The following is a 19,724-nucleotide window of genomic DNA, read 5'->3' on the forward strand; positions in this document are numbered from 1 at the left end:
GTGGACAGTGCAATTGTCTCACAAGAAGTGTGAAAGGAGGAAGCTGCCTAAAGAGAAGTGGAGACCTCTCAGCCACTGGAGTTTTTATGAGTCAGATGCTGCTCAGCTGTTGCATTGCAGATGTCTTAGCTAAAAACAAGCATTCATTGAAAATCAAAGACTCTTCGTGAGTATAGGCGGCAGGAGCCTCCCACAAAACGTGGTTTTTCTTCTTCAAAGGGCTCTCCTTAGATTTGCCTACAATAGATTACTTAAAGCTTGCCTGCATTGTGAAGCTGATTCAGAGCCAGCGTGGTGTGGATCTGAAATGGTCCAGCTGTTGGGACAAATTCGCTGTCTGGCTGTTCTCGCTTGTGAATGTGAGTGCCTTCCTCTGAAGGGACCTACTGGAGAAGTTGGCCATAGAGGAAGTTGGCCCTGTTTTGTGGAGTCAGGGGTACAGTAGAGCCTTTGCTCTTTACTGACTACTCATATGTATACTGGTTTTCTGTGTTGAAGGCAAAACAGGTGATGCCAGGCTTTGTGGAAGGTGACAGTTTGTTGCAAATGCATGTGATACTTTACAGTCATCAGGAAGCAAACTCTGTGTGTTAAAGTGCTTGTGGTTTAGTCTTTGGACACCCGCTAGTGGATCTAACACCATCGTTGTAATATAGAGAAGTCAACCCTGGTGTGGGGAGGAGTCTGACCAAAAAGCAGAAGAGCTTGCATCTGCCAGGAACTGCTTGCCAAATGCAGTGTGTGTACATCTTGCCTGTCCCTTCACAAACAGGAGATCAACCAGCTGCCCTGGCATGACAATACCTGACAAACCCCCACCTCCTTTGCCTTTTGGATCTTTGTGTCTGGTTGCGTTCTTACAGCCTTTGACCCCCCCGTCATGATCCCAAATCTAAAAGTCATCTTCCTGTTTCTTTGGTTGCTTCAGTGTGGAGGTAAACAAATATTTTCTTTTTAATACCTTTTGTTTACTCTCATGTTTTGCATATTAGAGCAGTTCCAGCTGCTATCTTTTGCTAATTTCCAGAGATCCCCTCTAGGAATTTGCATGCTGCTGCTATTTCTGTCTTTTAAGCATTTCAAAGCTAAGAGAGTCAATCCTCAAGAAAGGGGGAATATGGGAGAAGGGTTAGATAACCTAAATAAAATGTCTCAGCTTTTTCCTTGGTATGTTCTTTTCAACCTAGTGGCTTCTGGGATAATACAAGAAGATGGATCTCTCCTCTCTTTTGTTACAGTAGTGCTTAGCTATATCTTATATAGAAACAATATTCATGTGTGTTCTGCTATGTAGAGATGAGGAGAAGGATGATGAATGATTTTGAAAAATATGGCCCAGAATAAAACACTTGAGTTATCACTCCCACAGTGTCTGCAGGATTTTGTTACCACCTTTCCATAATATTGTAACTAGTGTACACAGGACTGAGTATGTCCCTGAGGACTGTACTGTATCTCAGTTGCTTTTACAGCCAAGAGCCTTTCTCTGGTGTTGTAACCTAAGCTCTTCTTTACTGTCAGGCTGTTGTCCCTGGCTATGTGATCTGTAGAGAGTTTCCCTTAACATATGGTACTTCCCAGCAGTCTTTTCTGGGCAGTAGGTGTGCCCTCTCTCCATTGTTGTCCCCCACCATGAATCCTCAGTGCTCAGCACTCAGCAGTGCTAAGCCTGAATTGCTTTTCCAATGCCAGCTCCCGCTGTGCTGAGGTGACACTGCTGTTGTGATGCAGCGTTGGTCCATGGTGACAGAAAAGCAAGCCTGGCTGTGCTCTGGGACAGCTTTAATACCTTGTTATGAGCCTGTTCTTAGATGCAGAACTCCAGGGAATCCCATCAAAAGCATAAATGGAAAAGCCTGCCCATCCCCTACTTTCTCTCTCTAGCCTTTTTTTCCTCTTCTCTTTTCATGTCTCTGAAAGAATCCTTCATTTTGTGAGAAGACTTGTAAGTTTCCAGTTCCCTTTCTCAAACAGCCTCCTCTTAAATTGCTTTATATGTGGTGTTATATCAGCTGACAAATAAATAGATCCAGAGACTGCCTGATACCAAACCCAGATTTGGCTGGGGACCAAAGAAGTCCTGTACCCCAGTTTCCTTACTAGCCTGTGGCTCACTCTTAGGTTTTTTCCTTTTTATTAAACAAAACAGCGAGTGAACTGTGGTGTGGTTCCTCATCTTATTTGTCCTTTCTTTTAACTTCTGACATCATTGTCTACTGAGTTACACTGATAGATCCCTTTAAACTGCCTTGTATGTATTAGGAGGAAGCATATGAAGGGCATGCTCTCATCTCTGCCTAAGATACTGTCATGTATGAATACTTAAGATCTGCAGATAGTTCCTGTAGCTAACATTGAGGCTTGTGTTTTGCTCCCATTTTAGAGCAGCAAAGGTTTGGAGTGATTAAGCTGTGGCTTATTTCTCATGGCCTTGGTGCTGGCCCCTATATGGAATATGCATATATTCCTTCCTCACTTGCTTTTCAGAAGTATACAGTCGCACTGATCACGCCTGCTTGCATACAACACCTTCGCTGCCCCAGAGCCATCACATGGCCACACGTAGATTCCCAAGCATGGTTTATACATTGGGAGTTTCAGGAGATGTCTAGCTAGCATTTATCTTGGAAAATTGCTTTCTATTCACCTGCTGTAAATATGTTCATACACCACTGCAAAATCAGTTCACTTCCTGCTTAATTTCCTGTCTTTCTGCGTGCTGCTGTTGTATGGAGAAGCTCACAAGAGAAAAGGGGAAGCCTGTGAATGCAGCAGGCTATCATGGATCAGACAGCAATTACCCAAGAGATGTGGCAGATCACACAGGGCACATGCTCTGAATCACTCAGCTTCTGACAAGGGCCAACAGTGCATGGTACAGGCATGCTTCCTGGTGTATGGTTATTTTCACAGTGGTCCTGTCTTTGGGGCAGCCACCCTCTCCTTACTAAAAGTGAGGTTAGGTGACTGCTAACAATTATTACCCTTACAGGAGGAAATGTCGATGTACAGCAGAAACCTCCAATCCAGGTTGCCTTGCTCGAGGAAGGAATATCCATCCCCTGTAAAGTCATCTTCCCTTACATGCCGAAATACACCAGATTTTCAATCTCCTATTACTGGATTAATTCACTGGATCAGAAGACGTCTATCTATAGTAGGTTGGAAAACGTAGTCATTCCTTCTGGAGAAGAGAATAAGACTGCTGCCTTATCTTATGACTACAGAATCATGCCACTTGAAAACACCTCTTCTACTGGCACGTATTACTGCAAGGTCATATGGAATGATATCGAAAAAATGGGAAAGGGAGTGTTTGTCCTTATTAGAGGTAAGTGAACAACCAGAAAGGAAGGGCAGGAGGTTAAAAATCAGCTGTATCTGGCTATGGAAACCTGATCTTTGCTCTTCATTTTCTCTATCCACACATGCTGTGAAGTCAGGTAGGAATAATGCTTTATGTGTAATACTAATTGCCATCAGAGTTAAAATGCACTTGGCACAGGTGTTCTGCTGTTCCCAATGCATAGATGGGAACATATGAAGAGGCAGTAATTTATGTCTGCCCTGCCGCATGGGAGTCAGGATCTATTCAGGGAGCCTGGGCACTGGGTCAGACAGTGCTTTTAGGTGTCAGTGTTCAGGAGACAGTGTGGTTTGTCCTTCAGCAGTGTGACAGAGGCAGCTGATAAGGTCACTCATTAGGAGGGTGCTTGCTGTTACCACACGTATAGGTTCAGCATGCTCAGTTTTAGGGACTCACGAACAGGTTATGGTCTCACTGACATGCCTCCCTTTTTTCCATTTGGTACAGGGAGTTGGTTGGTCTGTTAATGAGCACACTGGAAGGCAGTGGAAAGCTTGATGCAACATAAGAGGAATGTTAAAGAAAAGTGATAAGGATGTGCGTGCTGCTGACTGGCTGGATGTGCATTAATGACTGTTGGATATGAAGAACTTGTTAATGTAAAGCAAAGAGCTGTGATGAAGTAGCTTTGCGATACTGGTCAGAGGATGCCTACAGTACCCATCCTCCCAGTTCGTGTGGCCTGTGTGCATTCCACCATCTCTCTTTTTGCTCCTATCACAAAAGACCTTTGCCAGCCTCTATCTACCAAATTTCTTGTCTCATAGCACCTCTGTCTGTGAAACAGAGCTGCTTTTACCTTGCATCTTCTGTGTGATTCTGCAGCTGCACCCTGCTCTCTGTTCAGTCCGAGTATGGTTTGAAGGGTGTGTGCATTTCTGCCACCATATTCTGTACTCCTGTATTTTAGTTTTCTCAAGGCTCTTTCCAGGATTAAAAATACAGCAGGGTTGTAGCTTCCACTCACACTGTGAACTTCTTGCCTTCTTTCTTACAGATACAGGATACATAAATACCTCTTATGGGTGGGAAATCCTTGTTACCCTTACTGTGCTTCTTGCTGTATTGAGCATCACCGCAACAGCTCTGCTTCTGTGGAAAAGAAAGGCAAGTAATTACCAAACAAAAAGCAATACCTGATGCATTCTAGGAATTAATTCCATTTACTTCTAACTTGGCTGAATTGGAAGTCCCCATGATGAAGTTTTCCATGCTGGGTGTCTGATCCAGTTTATTTTCTTAAGTTCAGTTTTTCTGAGAAGAAAAGATGATAGGAAAGACAAAACCAGTAAGTGATTTGCCCATTAAAGAAATTCTGGCAATCATTTTGACTACAGCATGCTCTGCTTTAGAGCAAGGATTTGACACAGGGCAAGAAGGCACACTAGCAGTATGCTGGCCGTGAGAATATTCAAGGAGATGTGGCCTTGTGATGGGATGTTGGAAAATTGCAGTTTGTGCATATTCAGTCATGGCTTTTGTCAATTTACTAGTTCAGTTGTCTAAAACCCCTGTGAAGGGGCCAGTTAGACAAGTAATGTCCTGTGCACCCGAGCAAATCTGTTACAACCCTTATGGCAGGACTTTCCCTATTTCTAATCCTCTTTCAAGATGGAGGATACTCTTTCAAGGAGACTGTAGCTGCATTCCTGAGCTCAGGCACCGTAGCAAAAAAACCTCTGCACTGTGATGGGGATGGGGACCAAAGCCTTGGGCATCTGTTTGGTAGAGAAAACATTAAGAGACAGAGTGAGATGGGAAGGTCAGGACAAGGATCCCAAAGAAGTCTGTGTGAAAATTACAAATAACTAGGAAAAAAAGATAAAGGGACAAGGATTGGACTATACAATCTCCAGGGACACCTTCCATTATCAGTGGTTCTGTGAGGCTGGAAGAATGAGCCTCAGGGGGGAAGCTGGGACTAGAATCTGGTGTGAGGAAGCACTAGAAGGGTCTTAAGACTGGATTGCCAGAGGCCCCTGGGTGAGCAGACTAGTGTCCCAGGTTGGGACTTCCTGGGTAAGAAAGGGGAATCTGGGGAGCTGAGAGTAAAGGGGATACCAGGAGTGGGGAAGAAAGGATTTGAAGAGTGGGAGAAGAAAAGCCAAAAGCAGAACTAGAAGATCTGGATGAGATGGACCCTGTGGAAAAACCATCTGGAGTCATGATATTGGAATCCCTGTTGTTTGGGGAAAACAACTGTTTCTAGTACTGCCACCCTCAGATGTTCCAATAGCATCATCTGCATTCTTCCAGAGATCTCAAGGCTGGCTTAAAAATACCCTTACGTCTTCTAGAATGGAATTTGGGATTGTTGGTTTCTAGGTAGAGCATGCCCCATAACTCCTTGAAGCTGCTCTCTGCCACCACAACAGCAGACTCTGCATGCTCTTTTATGTGGAGGCTGTGCTGCGTGTACAGTCCTTCAACTCCAAGGAGCATCAGGTTTCAGCACACACAATCAGAGATCATGAGGCTGAAAACAGAACGGCAGCAGTTGGCAGCCCAGCTAATCTCGTGAGGCTTACCTTGCAGGCAGTCTGATGTGGGGGAAGGAGTGTAAGAGGCAAAGGGAGTCAGCTGAAGACAGGCCCCCATCTCTGTTTGCCTAGAGAGTATCTCTGTGGGGATGAGGAGGGGAGTCACTGTCACGACTCACCAATTGGCACCTCTGGGTTTTGAGGTGGGCCAGTGAATCTCAGACTTATGGCCTCTCCTTGGGGTCTGAAGAGATTGTGCAGTCATTACATTTGCCCTCCTGCAGAACACAGCCCATATTTCTCACCACAGCTTGCTCAGACCTGCTGGTTTAAAAATGTTTATCTTTAAGAGAAGCTATTTAGCATCCTCCTTAGTTACTAATGGACTGGAAAGCAGTTTGTCGTTTTCATGTGATGTGAATATAATCATCCCACTTCTTTCTGAATTAGAACAGAGATACTTAGCAAAGTCTTCTGCCTTTTCTGCCTCTTCTCTTGCTTGCTGAGCAGGGCTAACCCTTATCTGTGTGTGAATGGAATGTGTTCAAGGAGAACTCATTTGATGCAAGAAACATTCAGATGAAGGGACCTTCTTCCTTCAACTCCATGCTGGACTTGTGCATCCATGTATCACTGACTAGTTGTCACCATTAATGATTGTTTGGTGCTGTTCTGTAGACTCTCTGTATTAGGAAAAGCTTCCTTGCCAAATCCTGATAAAAGTAATTGCATTTTGCCTCTCTGAAATTCCTCTCTGCACTATGACCAGTGCAGAGAGGCAGAAAAGGCCCCGCTTTACTCCCTGTCCTGTAGCATTGTTTCGTGCTGCTCAATATTTACACCTTTCAGCCAGTAAGGTTTCAGTGCTGAAAGTGCTTTATATGTACACACAGGCCCCAGTTCTCCTTTCCAGTGTAAGTCACTGGATTCTACACTTAACCATGTAGTGAGGAAAGTAACCAGCATGTGTTGTACAGACACTACCAACACTCTTTTCTTGTGGAAGGATTCAGGAGGTATGCAAACAGCTGGCTTTGATATGACATTGGTATTCATTTTAGCTTTGGGGAGGGACATGTGGTTTTCTCCAAATGTGTCATTTGGTGTCTTGTCCTGAGCAGGTGTTGTGCCCTAGAAGGAACCAGCCAAATATTCTGAGACAGAAGGTGGAAACACAGCTCCCTTCAGCCAGCCCACCACCACTACCACCTCCTGTCTATGACGTGAGTACCAGAATCACCCTTCATCTCTTCTGTCCACCTCACGGTACAACCCTTCCTTTCCCTGCCATGGTACAGACAATGCCAGTGTCATGATTTGAATCATAAGCAATACCTTCATACCAGCCTGGTCTTGGTGACCTTGCCCTGCTTAGCTTCTCTCAGGACTGGGTGTGTCTCCATCCCAGTCCCAGTCACGGCCTCCCCAGTGCCCAAGCCTTGCCCCATGCCCTGCTGAGCAGCACCTTTCCCTCTGCCAGCAGCACAGAGCAGCGAGTGTGGGGCCTGTGAGGGTTCCTGGTGGAAGAGGTAGAAGGGTCTCCAAAAGTCAGGAAGGAAGAAGGATTCCCAGCCTCACTTTGTACTGCAGAGTGTCATGAGGGCGTGCCCTTCCCAGCTGCAGAATGATGCCTCAGGAAAGGGGCAGAGACATGATGCCCTGGCCAACCCCCAGCTGTTTTGGGCCTCTGGTGTGGCACCTTCACTGGTGTCAGTGTCACAGACTACTGCAGTCCTGAGCAGACACACTAGCTAGCATGGGGAAATGGGCAAGGAGAAAGTAAAGGGAGTTTCTTTTTTTAAGCATTTCTCTTTTCATTGTATAGGATCTCCTTTTCCATTTCCCAAACTGCTCCCACTCCTCGAGTCCAGTAGCCACAGTGTCATAGGTAGTAGGATTGAAGTGACTCCCCTGAGATGTCAGGCCTAGACCTCAGCTACCTCAAGAAACCATGACTCCTAATCCCATTTACAACCTGTCCAGCTCCATGTTATATGGATTCCTTTCTCTCCTTTTACTCCCATGGGATGGCTGCTCCACTAAGAAGGGAAGGGTTTGTTTTTTTTTTTTCCTCTTGTGACTTGTGAGACCAAAAAGGAGGAATAAAATGAAAGTGAGTAGAGAAGGATGTTGCCTGAATACTAGGAAACCTTTCTGTCTGTGAGGTCTGTAAGTGCTGGAAAAGTCTCTCCAAGGACAACCTGTGAGCTCTGCTGCATTAAAACTAAATCATTTAAACTAAACAAAGCGAAGCTCTGGAGAATGTACTACAGAGAGGAGCAAAGCTCTGCCAGGGATGCAGGAGACCTGATCAGGGGCAGATACCTACAAGAGGATGGGCCTGCCACTTCTCATTCTTACTCTGGGTGGGGGGCACCGTTTTGTTTTGCACCACTTTAATTTTTGGAGTAGCAGTTTAAAAGAGAGCACTGTGTATTGTATGTGATATGTTTATTCTAGGCAAAAGGCAATGCTTTGGTAAAGGAGGTTGCAGGTTATAAACCTTTTCATTTGTATCAAGTAATTTCTTTTTAATTCAGGCTTATAAAAATCCAAATGGGTAGATTCCTGCTGAAGTGGATGGTTTCTGCAAGGAGACAAAAAAAAAATCAAATCCATTTCTCGCTCAGTCGGCCTCGTCATGCATCCTTAGCTCCATCTTAATTACATGTTTCATCATGTTATTCTGTTCAGGCTCCACTAAGGCTAATATAGCAAGCCAGCAGAGCCAGCCTTAGGCACAGGCAATCCCAGAAGCTGGCTGAGCCCCTGTGCTTGCAGGAGCCCTATGGACCTGGCCCAAGAAGCCTTCCTGTGAAGCCTGTTAACCACACACCAGCTGTTCAGGGCTCCTGACCAGCCTGCTGTGCAGGGCAGGTGGCTTGGCCCTCTTTGGCAGGGCTGCAAACAGCCTGGGACCATCTCCTGCGTGCTGGGGTGTACGAGTCTGCCCACGGGAGTTTCCTATTGTGGAGCAACTGCTGCAGTGGGGAAGCTCGAAGCAGCAACTCCCGCTCCAGACAAGGCCCTGAGAGCGGGGCTGTGATGTGGAGAGCAGCGAGCACGGCCCTGCAAGGCATAATGGGCACGGGAGGGTGAGAGCCCTGGGATGGAAACCTGCATTGGATGGGCCCTCAGGACAGATGAAGGGAATAGAAAGTTGACAAACCTTATTTCCTTTAAGTAAGAACTCTGGTGCCCTACAGCTAAATTTTGTTGGGGCTCTGCATGGTGTAAACTCAGCCCTGCAAACTGTGTTTGAAACGAGGTGAGTTGTGAAAATCTATTGGTGGCTGTTGAACTCAGTGCTTAATTCATGGGGAGGGAAAAAAATCTGTGATCAGCATCGGGGTAATCTAAGGCTAGGAAAAAAAGGAAGGACAAGTGAGAAGTAACTCCTAGTGATGAGATTAAGAAGGAGGTCAGAGATCAGGGGCTGGACAGGAGGCCAGCACATGCTAGCTATGCTGTCTAGGTGGAGGAAGATGAGGCCAGGGAAGCACAGTGTCCTTGCAGGTCTGAAGCTGGGAGCAGAAGCAAGAGGAGGCAGCACTGGACATCAAAGTAACAGATGCTGTTGGAACTGGCTGGCACAGCTCATTAAATGCTCTGTGTTATCCTACATGGTAGCAAGGCTCATCTCTGGTATGGGAAGGGTCCTAACACACCTTCTGCAAAGCTGTCCTGCTGAACATTCCTAGGAGAAAATACCTTCCCCAGTGGTTCTTCCACATGCCACTATGTATTTTGTGGTCCCTGGGGGTGTATGCAGTGAAAAGCATACAAGGTAGCAAAAAGGCTGATAATAAGGGGGCAGCTGGGAACCCACTTTGTTCTCTCTATACTGCCTTCCTTAACGTCTCTGTCCTCCTACAGTTGTAGAGTAGCTCTACCTCACTGCACTGCCCAAAACCAAACCTGTATATCCTCTGACTTCCAGCTTAGCTGCTCAGTTAATGAGCAGCTTGGAAATAACAATCTGAGGGACTTGCCTCATCTGCTTTACACTTCAAACAAGCTTTTTTAAGCAGCAAACAGAGCTCCTGCAGTGCAGGTGCAGTCAGGTTCCAGAGCACAGGAGCTTTTCCAGGTGTGAGGGAGACAGGAGGCTGCTCAGGGATAGGAAGGCATCTGTCAGCAGGGAGGAGAGTGGCCTGTGTGCCTTCACTGTGACAGTAGCAGGTGATCAGTGACCAAGTAAAAGTAATTAACTTGCAAATGGTGGTTGGAGACACCAGCTCTCCAACTGACCAGAAAAGGACCAGCATTGTTAACAGCCTGCGTGGGAAGAAGGCATGTGGAGGGAAGGGAATCTTTTCTTTCAGTTAAACACCTTGCTTGCAAGTAGCTTCAGACTGGAGTAGAGAAAGAGGCTGCCTGTCCTGCCAAGGGGATATGGAGCCAGGCTTTTGGAAGCTCAGCACATAAGACTGTGTCCTCACTGTGAGTATCACAAAGAGAATTGAAAATAAGTGTGGGGAAATAGAATTTTCTGTACATGTGCATGTACAAATGGTGGGGATGTCTGAGTAGGCAAAGCAGGTTTTTGGGAGCAGGAAGCAGACAGGTGAAATAATTTGACTGTTTCCAGAGTAGCAGTGGGAATGTGAGAGCCATGTAGTGCCCCATTCACTGTGCCCAACTCATGTCTTAGTGCCTGTTTATTCTGAGACTCACTCCCCAGTGCTGCTTCTGTATCCTCTGGCCCTGTTCAAAGCACTGTCCTGCTGGCCATGATCCTTAAAAGTGCTGAGTGTTTGCAACTCTGCATGAAATTATGAGGGTTCAAGTGATTGGCAGCCCCCAATGAAGCCTCCATGTTTTGCTCATCCTTCTCACTGCATTACAGGGTGTCTCGCTCTCTCCACTAATACCATCTGCCCCTCTTGCAGCCAGAGCTCCTCCCATCTTCCTGTTGCCAGAGAAACAGCCACCTTGGCAACCTGCTGTCATCCTTGAAACACACATGGAAAAGTCCTCATGATTGTTATGTTTGATCCTTCAGGCAGATCTGGAATATCACTCAAAGTGACATGCATCTCCGGTGACACGATTACCTGGGGGACAACGAGTGCATATGCGTGCAGGGCGTGTGTGTGTTTCTCTGTGTAGCTGAGTGGGACCATGGTAATGTTTGAGGGCCTGGGAGTATATGGATTTTCTTTATTATTCTTTGCTCACTCAAAGAAGAAAAGAGAGTTCTGGCTTGGGAAAAAAAACCCCACAGACAATAAACAGAAAGTGTGTTCATTTCTGACAGCTTCTGTGCTTCAGGACCCCCAGCCTCTCCTGTTTTCTCACCTTTGTCCCCAGAATAATCATGAACAAGAACTTGTGGTTGTCAGGCACCTAAACAGTCTTAGGTGGTACAGAGCACTGCCTCTTGCCTGTGGTCACCCTGGTGCACACAACTTCGCATTCTGGGACAATTTTGGAGCAGAGGGAGGCAGGGACATTGGCATTCTTCTCCACTGCCTTACACAGGGCAGGCAACATCAAAGCCTGTCTCTGTTAGCCTGAAAAAAAAGAAGATGATGCAGCTGCACTGTAGGGATTTCAGGGGAAAAAGATTTTCTGTTAGCCCAAGTTAAGGTCAGGAACTTCAAAATTTTGGAGATGGCAGAGGTCCCTAAAAAATGTCAGCCATGATATGGGGAGCAATCCAGCGGGTAATTAGTTATCTTAAACCTAAGTATTTTATTTGACGCCTTCTCTCTCTCTGTGCAGAGCCTGAATGTGCAGCAAGTTGATGTCTATTCTAGCCTCGAGAACAACACACACAACCCATCACACAGAAAGAATCCTCCAGGGAAGGTAAGGGCCGGGGCCATGTTCTTGGAAAGTTCCCATATGCCCTGGGCACCTGGGGGAAGAAACCCCACACAGTCTCATGACCTAGCAGGCAGTAAATGTGTCTGCAGTCCCACCAAAAGGGGAAAATGAGATGTGGCATGCACTCACCAGCTGGGCTGCATATGTAGCCTCTCTTCTCTCTTCCAGCAGAACCCTGGCTCCTGCAGCTCTACCAGTTCTGGCACTCACGGTTTTGTGCAGATGCTTTGCTGTATGACGTATGCTGAAAGGCACCGAGGGGTTTGGCATGACTGCTCCCTCTGAACAAGATGGGCATTCATAAAAAGTTGGGCAGGTGCTGGTCCTGTTATTGCCCTTTCCAGATTATTTAGGCAGCTGAGACATCCTCTGGGCTGAAGGAATCTGTGCACCAGCAGCAGACCCTGAACACAACTTTCCTCTCACCAGCATTAAGCACCTGAGAGCCATTTCATGGCAGCAGAAGCAAAGATGGTTTGAGCAGAGGCTGGGCTTGTACAATCTCTGCTGTCATCTCTGGTGCTCAAGAAAAAGCAGTATGGGTATGTTTTCGATTTGGATCTTCTTGTTGAGCTGAGAATTATGAGTGAGAGACAAGGAACTAAATTCACTCATAGTGAAAATAGAGGCAACTGGGAATATGCAGGTGTAAATCAGTTGTAGGGGCCACATGAAGCAGATCAGAGGCCCACACAGCCTTCTACCCTGCCTTTGGCAGGCATCAGCTGTTTCATATGGACAAAACTTGTATCAGGCACCCCAGGGGACATTTCCTTCCTGTCCTCAGAACCTAATTTTTCTTTTCTTCTCCAGACCTCCTATCTGCTTTAAAAAATATATCCTCTTCCAATGCTAGAAGATGTTCCTGGAAAACATCTGCTGCTCTCTCCCATTAATGTTCTACTGGGGAGAGTTTCCTTGATTGCACCAGCCCTCTCTTTCATGAAGGACATGTGTCTGAGACATTTTCACAACTCCCACCTTTTAGGAAAAGGTGGTCTAAAATCAAGCAGCCCCCTTTGTGTCAGAGCTACTTGTTGTGTGCTCTGGTCCCATGTCCACTGGCCTCCTGCAGTTACTGCTTTGACACCACCATGGTGGTGGTAGCAATAGCAGTGGCAGGTTCCTGTTTATTGAGGGGAAGGATGGGTTGTTCTATATGGGCTTGTCTTATATAATGCACTGGAAAAGACAGCATCCCTGCATGTGTGTTTTGCTGCATTTTGAATTATTTGGATAGGGGCCCTCTTTCTGATCCTGTTTATTCTTCTGTATACCTTTACCAGCTGCTCCCTCTGAAATTATTCAGTCTGGATGGTAAGATGAAGTATGTGTGGGGTTTTTCCCCACCAGGGAGCTGTCTAGGCTGTGCTGAGTTGCTTGTGTGTGGCCCACACCATTCAACTGCTGCTTGGAGGGACAGAGGGTCTGTAAAACAGAGCAGCAACAAAGCAACAGCAGAGGAATATCTGTGTGTGAGTGGTTCTGGCACTGGCAGCCCCAGCCAGGGTGGGGTAGAGGTCAAAGCAGAGATGGGAGAAAGAGAGGGGAAGAAAGCAGAGAGGGGATAGGATGAACTCGCACAGTGAGAGCAGACAACTCCAAGTGTCCTCAGTTCTTTTGCTGGTCTGGAGGAAGGGAAGTGTGAGTGGCAGGATCCCATGAGCTCAGCACCAGAGAGTTTGCACTACCCACTATGGTTGCAAGCACTTTGATCAGCTTCCCCCAGTCATCCTGGGCTGTGACACCTTGAGACACTTGTCCTCCAGCTGTCTTTGCCAGAATATAGGAGGGTGTTTTCCCTAAGAGTGAGACTTATGGGTCAGTGGGTTTGGCCTGTGAGTGGGAGCTGAGATTGCTGAACAGTGGCTCACTGTGCTTCAGAGGGTCCAGCCCAACCCTTGCTGTGGGAGGCTGCACAATTGAGGGGGAGCTGTAAAGGGAAGCAGGGCAGAAAGCCTCAGGAAAAGAGCATTTGCATGCTGTCACTCTGGACCGTTGGCCAGTTTGGATAGCAAGGGGTTAATCCTGCATGCTTTGGAGGTGCCTCCACTCAGCACTTTTGTAGTGTTTCCCTTTGGTGGTGGCAACAGAGAAAATGCTAGTGTAGGTAGGGCTTAGTTCAGCCGGTGGCATTTTAGCTGCTTGCTGTGTAACCTTGCTTACAGCAGGCCTGTGCCACACAGCACTTAAAATATCAGTCTGTCAGCGCCTTGTCTACACAAGGAACGGTCGTGAGGAATAGACTCGACTGTTGAAGAAACAGGATTGAGGAGGTCAGGGAATTCCTCCTTCACAGAATCCCAAGTGATTTATTTTCTTACTGAGTCCAATTTTCCCTCCCCTCCCTGTCTGACAGTTTTTTTGGGGAAGAGTGACTAGTAAAGGAGGCATCTTTATCCCTTGGGCGGGATTAGTCACGTTAGTCTCTGGTGGAGCAGCATTTCTCACGGTAGTGGCTTCTGTTTCAGCAGATCACTTATAGCCATTTCTAACAGAACAAACGTCAGTGTCTGCTTATTAAGAATTAATTAATCATCTTTTGAATAATTTTCCTTCATTTTTTTTCTCCTTTTCATCATTCTGCAGACACCTAAGAAGCAAGAAACTCTAGAAGAATCCTCTGATACATTGTATGAGAATATCTAACAGGGAAGACACCTGACCCTATGTGGACCAGACATCTTTCTGTATGGCAGTGCGATTCTCTTACATCCCTGCTGAGATGCAGATACATGGAGAGATCCACCCTGAATTCAGAGCACAACCACGAGGGAATTGTGAGCCCTCTGCCCCTTCTAAACTGCCCTTCATTAACAACAGAATGTATCTGTTAAAATCCCTCGGGGCTCAGTCTGCATTCATGCAGCAAAGCTATTTTGCAGCAAAGCTGTTTGATGCAAAAGAAAAGCTGCTTTTGTCAAGCACTTATCTTGGGGATGGGCAATCTGTGAAGGTTTCTCTCACCTGCCCGGGCTGAAATACTTAACTGTTGATCCTCTGCAAGTGGTAGGACAATCCAGAGACTTCCCTGCTTGCTGGCTTGATGTTCTGATCCTGACCTGCAGCCGCCCATCTGATCCTGTGCTTGTGGCTTTGCCGAAATGGCCAACAGGACTTCATGCATAATTTAATCAGATCCAAGCATCCACCTGCCCATTTCCCATTTTCAGGAACCCCACAGCAAACAGGCTTTCTCATAATCTGTTAATCCCATCAAGTAGTCACAGATGCCTGCTGCGACCTTACTGGGGCGACTCAAATCAGTGCCTCTAAGAAAATGCTTCCCCTTCAGCAATATCAGCGGAACACCGTGAGGACTGGATGCACTGACCGAGATAAAGGTGGAGAAAAGGAACACAGAGAAAATATCCCTTCCTGACAACATGTCTCAGTGACAGTGCCCATTCCAGAACAAGAAAGAGGAACAAGGAGGTGGGAACATGAGGAAAGTCCCTTACTGGGGCTGCATAAGCCAGGCGGGTCTGGGGCCAGGCTCCAGCCTGCAGAAGTCCAAGGGGAGCTCACCAGTTTCCTTTTCTTCTTGGCAGTGGGCATTGTTATCACTTGGGATTTTGAGCCTCTGTGGGAGCAGGCATGGTACCTCTGCCCCACCAAAACCAGTCGGTTTGCCTTTGTTTCAGCTGGCTGTTGTAGAGATTGTAAAGCTCTTTACCCCCCCACCATACATTATTGGCCAGGGAGATCAATTCTGAAACTTAGAACGACTGGAGGAAGGAGGAGAAAGGCCTTAGAAGTGAATTTGCTGTCCAAGTTCTTTCTCCCCTGTCAGCTGGAACTTGCCTACCATTTGTGCTGATGCATATTCTAGTTCTGATAGGGAAGGAGTTACATTAAATAGCTGTATAACATGATCAAACCAGCAGATCAAAAAGCTGAGGCTGTTTTATCTCATATTAAAAAACAACAACGAAATAACAACCAAACAAAACCAACCCCAAATAAGAATATGCAGCATAACTTGAGAGGAATTGTAGAAACCTCTTTAAAGAAGATCAAATTAAAATTGAGCTCCAGGGTCATAGGACCCTCTCTAGCTGAAGATAATGTTGCTATGTATCAGAGATAGAGGCTGTGGAAAATGTCTCTGGGGCCTCCAACCTTCCTATACTATGTTTAAAGAGATAATCCGCTTATTGCTTTGCTCTTTTTATTAGAAAAGATTTCAAACATGCAATTTGGACTTTCTTTAACCACAGAAAAATGCTTTTTCTCTTCCCAGTGCTGAGGAATTCATTTCAGAAAAGGCAATGAATGGACAGCATGTCTTATTAGATCCATTTATAATTTGTTAAGTGATCACAACAATTATAAATATTTTTTAAGTAAAAAGTTTTACATTTTACTAATATGACCAGGAAATATTTGTGTTCACAGAAGAATTTACAGAGGATTGTACAGGTATAATAATTTCTTTCCTTAACAAATTTGAAGAAATGATGAGATGAATTATAAATATGTTGCAGTATGGCAATAAAATATTTAGCAGATGCTGGTGAATTAGATGAAAAGTAAAAACTTTCAAAATAATGTTGCTTAGGCTTTGTGTTTTGTTTTTTTAATTTTATAAATGTTAAAAACACTGGATGCTACTGGAAATTTTCTGGCAAGAATCTCTCTTTGCAGTGAGCTGATTTGTCTTGTGTTTCTGTTACCTTTTTAAGTAGCATATTTCTTACATTTATGCCTGAACAATTCTATGTATTAAAAAGCTGAAGCTGTTTAAAATAAAACATGAGAGAAAGAACAGTATTTGGAATGGAAAATGCTATTCTAGAACAGTCAGTGCTAAAGTACTGGAAGAATCACACCACGTTCTGATCAATTAAGTGAAAAGTGAAAATTTCTAAGAAACACTGGCAAATGTGAGGATTTGGGCTGTGTGCCAAACTTTGTCTAAATCGGGGTGGGGGTCGCTGTGTTGATTTCAATGGCTTTTAGGTTGGTCCTGTGAGGAAGGCTAAAAGGCTGCTGCATGAGAAAAAGGAAGTTTAAAGCTATGAAGTCACAACCTAAAATCACTTTCTTATGCACTATGGGCAGCCGCAGCAGCAACAGCTTGTGTGAGAGAGAAAAGCATAAAGCAGAAGGCTGTGAGAGCAGGGATGTTTTCAAGTGGTATGGGGAAATGCCTGAAGGCACAGGTAGGAGAGACTATGAAATATAATTTATATAATATTGGTATAGCTACTTTGTAGCTGAGATTTGTTCAGGGAAAAGGCAGTCACTTGATCTTTTTGTTGTCATTTGGTCTTTTTGTCTTACCTGGCTCTGTGGCCCATGAGAATAGGTGCAAAAAATGAGTGCTACTAGCAAGAGGAAATGTGTTCATTTCTAAGTGTTAGGCAATTGGGAAAAAGAAAAAAAAAAAGGAAATTATGGATCACTTTCCTCAGCTCCACAAATGTGAGAAGCAGTGACTGGCTTATTGTGTTCACCCTATACATTTTGCTTTAAACTGAATGCTGAGAATGGATTCCTGTTTAAAACTGTGTCTCTAAGGGCCTCAGCTTCACTTGCTTCCCCCAGCATGGTGCTGTTATGCACAGAGCAGACTCCCTGGTAGTGGTATAACATTTGATTCCCAGGTATTGAATTATCCTTTTCTATTGACAGGATTTCAGGGAAGTGGAGACCTGTTATCAAAGTAAGCAGTGGTGTGAGGTGGAAATGCACTGCCTGCCTTCTTCTAAAGGAGGTGCTGTGTTAGGACTAGGATCCTTTGCCCTCTTCACCAGACATGAGCCTTTGGTCCTGAGAGTGCATTGCTACAAAGGGTGTTGGTGACACTGAGGTCATCTATTCCCTTTAAATGGACTCTTTTGTAATGCTTTACAGCAAATCCTTATTTGAGAAGGCAAAACCCAGGGTGTAGTTGAGAGTTTTGTTGATTTGATCTTTTTCTGCAGAGGACAAGCTCTTGCATGGGTACTGGTTTGTCATATGAAACAGTGCAAACTATATTTTGCCTTTATCTGCAGACAAGACCTTACTGTGGTGGATAACGCCAGCGAAACACATGTCCAAAGTGTTCTCCTTCATTACTTCTGTCTTCTCTTCTTTAGCCTTCTCAGGGGTGTCTCTACTGCAAATCATCTCTAAATACCCAGCTGGGGCTGGTTCTTTATCGAGGGAAGTGCTTGACTGAACAGCACCCAAGAAAAATGGTTACTATGGCTCTGGTTTTCACTGCTGTCCTACCCAGCAGTACCCTACAGGTGTACGAGTCTGGGCCAAGGGCAGGGGTCTCTTGTTCCAGCTGGGCTGTCTCTTGGGAAGACTTGGTGTTCTTTCAGCCCTTGGCCAGGCCATGTTATGACCCTGTGAGACAAGGATTTAGGGAAGGCAGTGAGTGAAGCCACCAGATGGTGCCCTAGGTCCTCTCTGCTCTCTTTCCTGTCCCCTGCGTGTCCACATGCCCCCGCCAGCTTCCCTAGTAACCCTCAGACCACAGACTCCCCGGGGTGTGCAGCTATAGCCACGTAGAACATCCCCAGCCATGACTGTCTTCTACCCCTGGGGCTGGTGACTCTGACACTCCTCAAAGGTCTGCACCATGGCCCAGGTGCCACCAACAGCTGTGAAGAGATGGGGACAGGACAGGCTCCCCTCTTTTGCATCCCTCTTTTGTGTCTGGAGCAATTGCTTCATCAGACACCAATGTCTTGGCACAGGACTGCCCATGTGAGGGACAGGAGAGTGGTTGCTGACACCATCACTGGGTCAAGAGTGGCATTTGAAATGCAAAATTAGCCAGATGTTGGGGGTTGTTTGGAATTGCCACTACTTTTCACCATTTGGAAGAATCTTATCTTGGATTCGGGAAAATTTACTGTGTGTCTGTGGTGAAAAAAAAAAATCCTTGCACCATATGCTGCTTCTCTTCTTTACTATGTCAGGAAACTGATGAAGGCTCAGATATTGCTCTTTTATGTGTTTTGGGATTCTGTGGTGGTCAAGATGTGCAATGCACAGTGAATTATCATTGAGAGTTTATAAAGGAAAAGGAGCAGCTCAGAGAGCACCAGTGATCTCCAAGAGAAGAATGAGAACCTTCAGTTCTTCTCTTGCTTGATCCTCAGACAAGCCAGGCTCCACTTACTGTGAGGGATGAAATGTTTTTCTTTCTTCATGATAAAGTAGAAATGCAGATTACTATTAGTAACTAGTATGTCACTAGGTCCTTCACTAATAATAACTAGGCCTGTAAACTGCTGGAATGTGTTGTGAGCTGTGAATCTTCAATGTTCACAGCATCTGTGCATCACAGAGCTGCCACTGTGCAGCTGCCTGGGGACAAAGTGTGATGGTGCCCTGACAGTACCAGCAGGTTCCTGTGGGAAGTGACATGGAGAAGCTGCTTCTCAGAGGAGGACTATTTCAGCAGGAGGGGAGGGCTCCTGTTCCAGGAGGAAATCTTTCTTACTAGCTGATGAACCTCTCCTAGAGCTCCTCTTTTCCTTCAGCTTTTTGAAATATGTGGGTTGTGTTGTATCACTCTGGGCCACATGAAGATTTGGATATACAGCTGGTAGGGCCAGGCAGGTCAGCCACCCTGCTTTAAAGAGTTAGAGCATAATTATCCAAATTGGAACAGGGTGAACATGAAAAAGCTAACATATGGGCTTCTTCAAAACGTTATGTCTTTTAATAACCTGTCAGGGCCTCTGGTTTCTATCCCATCTGAAAGATTCATCTGCCTACAATTTTGTGCAATGATATCTGAGCACTTCCATGGGTAATAATTGTATCCAAAATACCTGTGACACAGTGAGCTTCCCTCCCTTGTGAGAGAATTAGTGCTGTAATGCCCGTAATGGTGCTTTTGGCACTGACATGTACTATTAAAATCAGAGGTTTCAGAAGTTCTTGCAAGGCTCAGTATGTCATTTCAGCTTCATGCATGGGAAAAATGGAGACTCAGGAGCTTAAGTGACTTTTCCAAGAGCATCAGAGGTGAAGTTTGGAACAGAATTCAGGTTTCTGTGTTCTTAATTCTATCAGGTTGTCCAGGAAGGAGCCAG

General features: G+C 45.6%; 1 protein-coding gene across 1 annotated transcript; it reads left to right on the forward strand.

The window, feature by feature from the left end:
* Nucleotides 1-776: 776 nt before the first annotated feature.
* NFAM1 (NFAT activating protein with ITAM motif 1) lies at nt 777-16,435 on the forward strand. Its single transcript, XM_053944182.1, has 6 exons — nt 777-935; nt 2,993-3,331; nt 4,365-4,474; nt 6,969-7,070; nt 11,575-11,661; nt 14,269-16,435. The coding sequence occupies exons 1-6, from the start codon at nt 881-883 to the stop codon at nt 14,326-14,328; spliced, it is 753 nt and encodes a 250-aa protein (XP_053800157.1). The 5' UTR covers nt 777-880; the 3' UTR covers nt 14,329-16,435.
* The last annotated feature ends 3,289 nt before the right edge of the window (nt 16,436-19,724 follow it).

Source organism: Vidua chalybeata, chromosome 5, assembly GCF_026979565.1.
Source record: "Vidua chalybeata isolate OUT-0048 chromosome 5, bVidCha1 merged haplotype, whole genome shotgun sequence".
Taxonomy (NCBI): Eukaryota; Metazoa; Chordata; class Aves; order Passeriformes; family Viduidae; genus Vidua; species Vidua chalybeata.

What these genes read in the sequence shown, in the direction of transcription:
- NFAM1 (XM_053944182.1), top strand. Translation starts at nt 881, where the DNA reads ATGATCCCAAATCTAAAAGTCATCTTCCTGTTTCTTTGGTTGCTTCAG. An exon ending in TTGGTTGCTTCAGTGTGGAG is followed by an intron (nt 936 to 2,992) that starts GTAAACAAATAT and finishes TTACCCTTACAG; the next exon opens with GAGGAAATGTCGATGTACAG. An exon ending in GAAAGAATCCTCCAGGGAAG is followed by an intron (nt 11,662 to 14,268) that starts GTAAGGGCCGGG and finishes ATCATTCTGCAG; the next exon opens with ACACCTAAGAAGCAAGAAAC.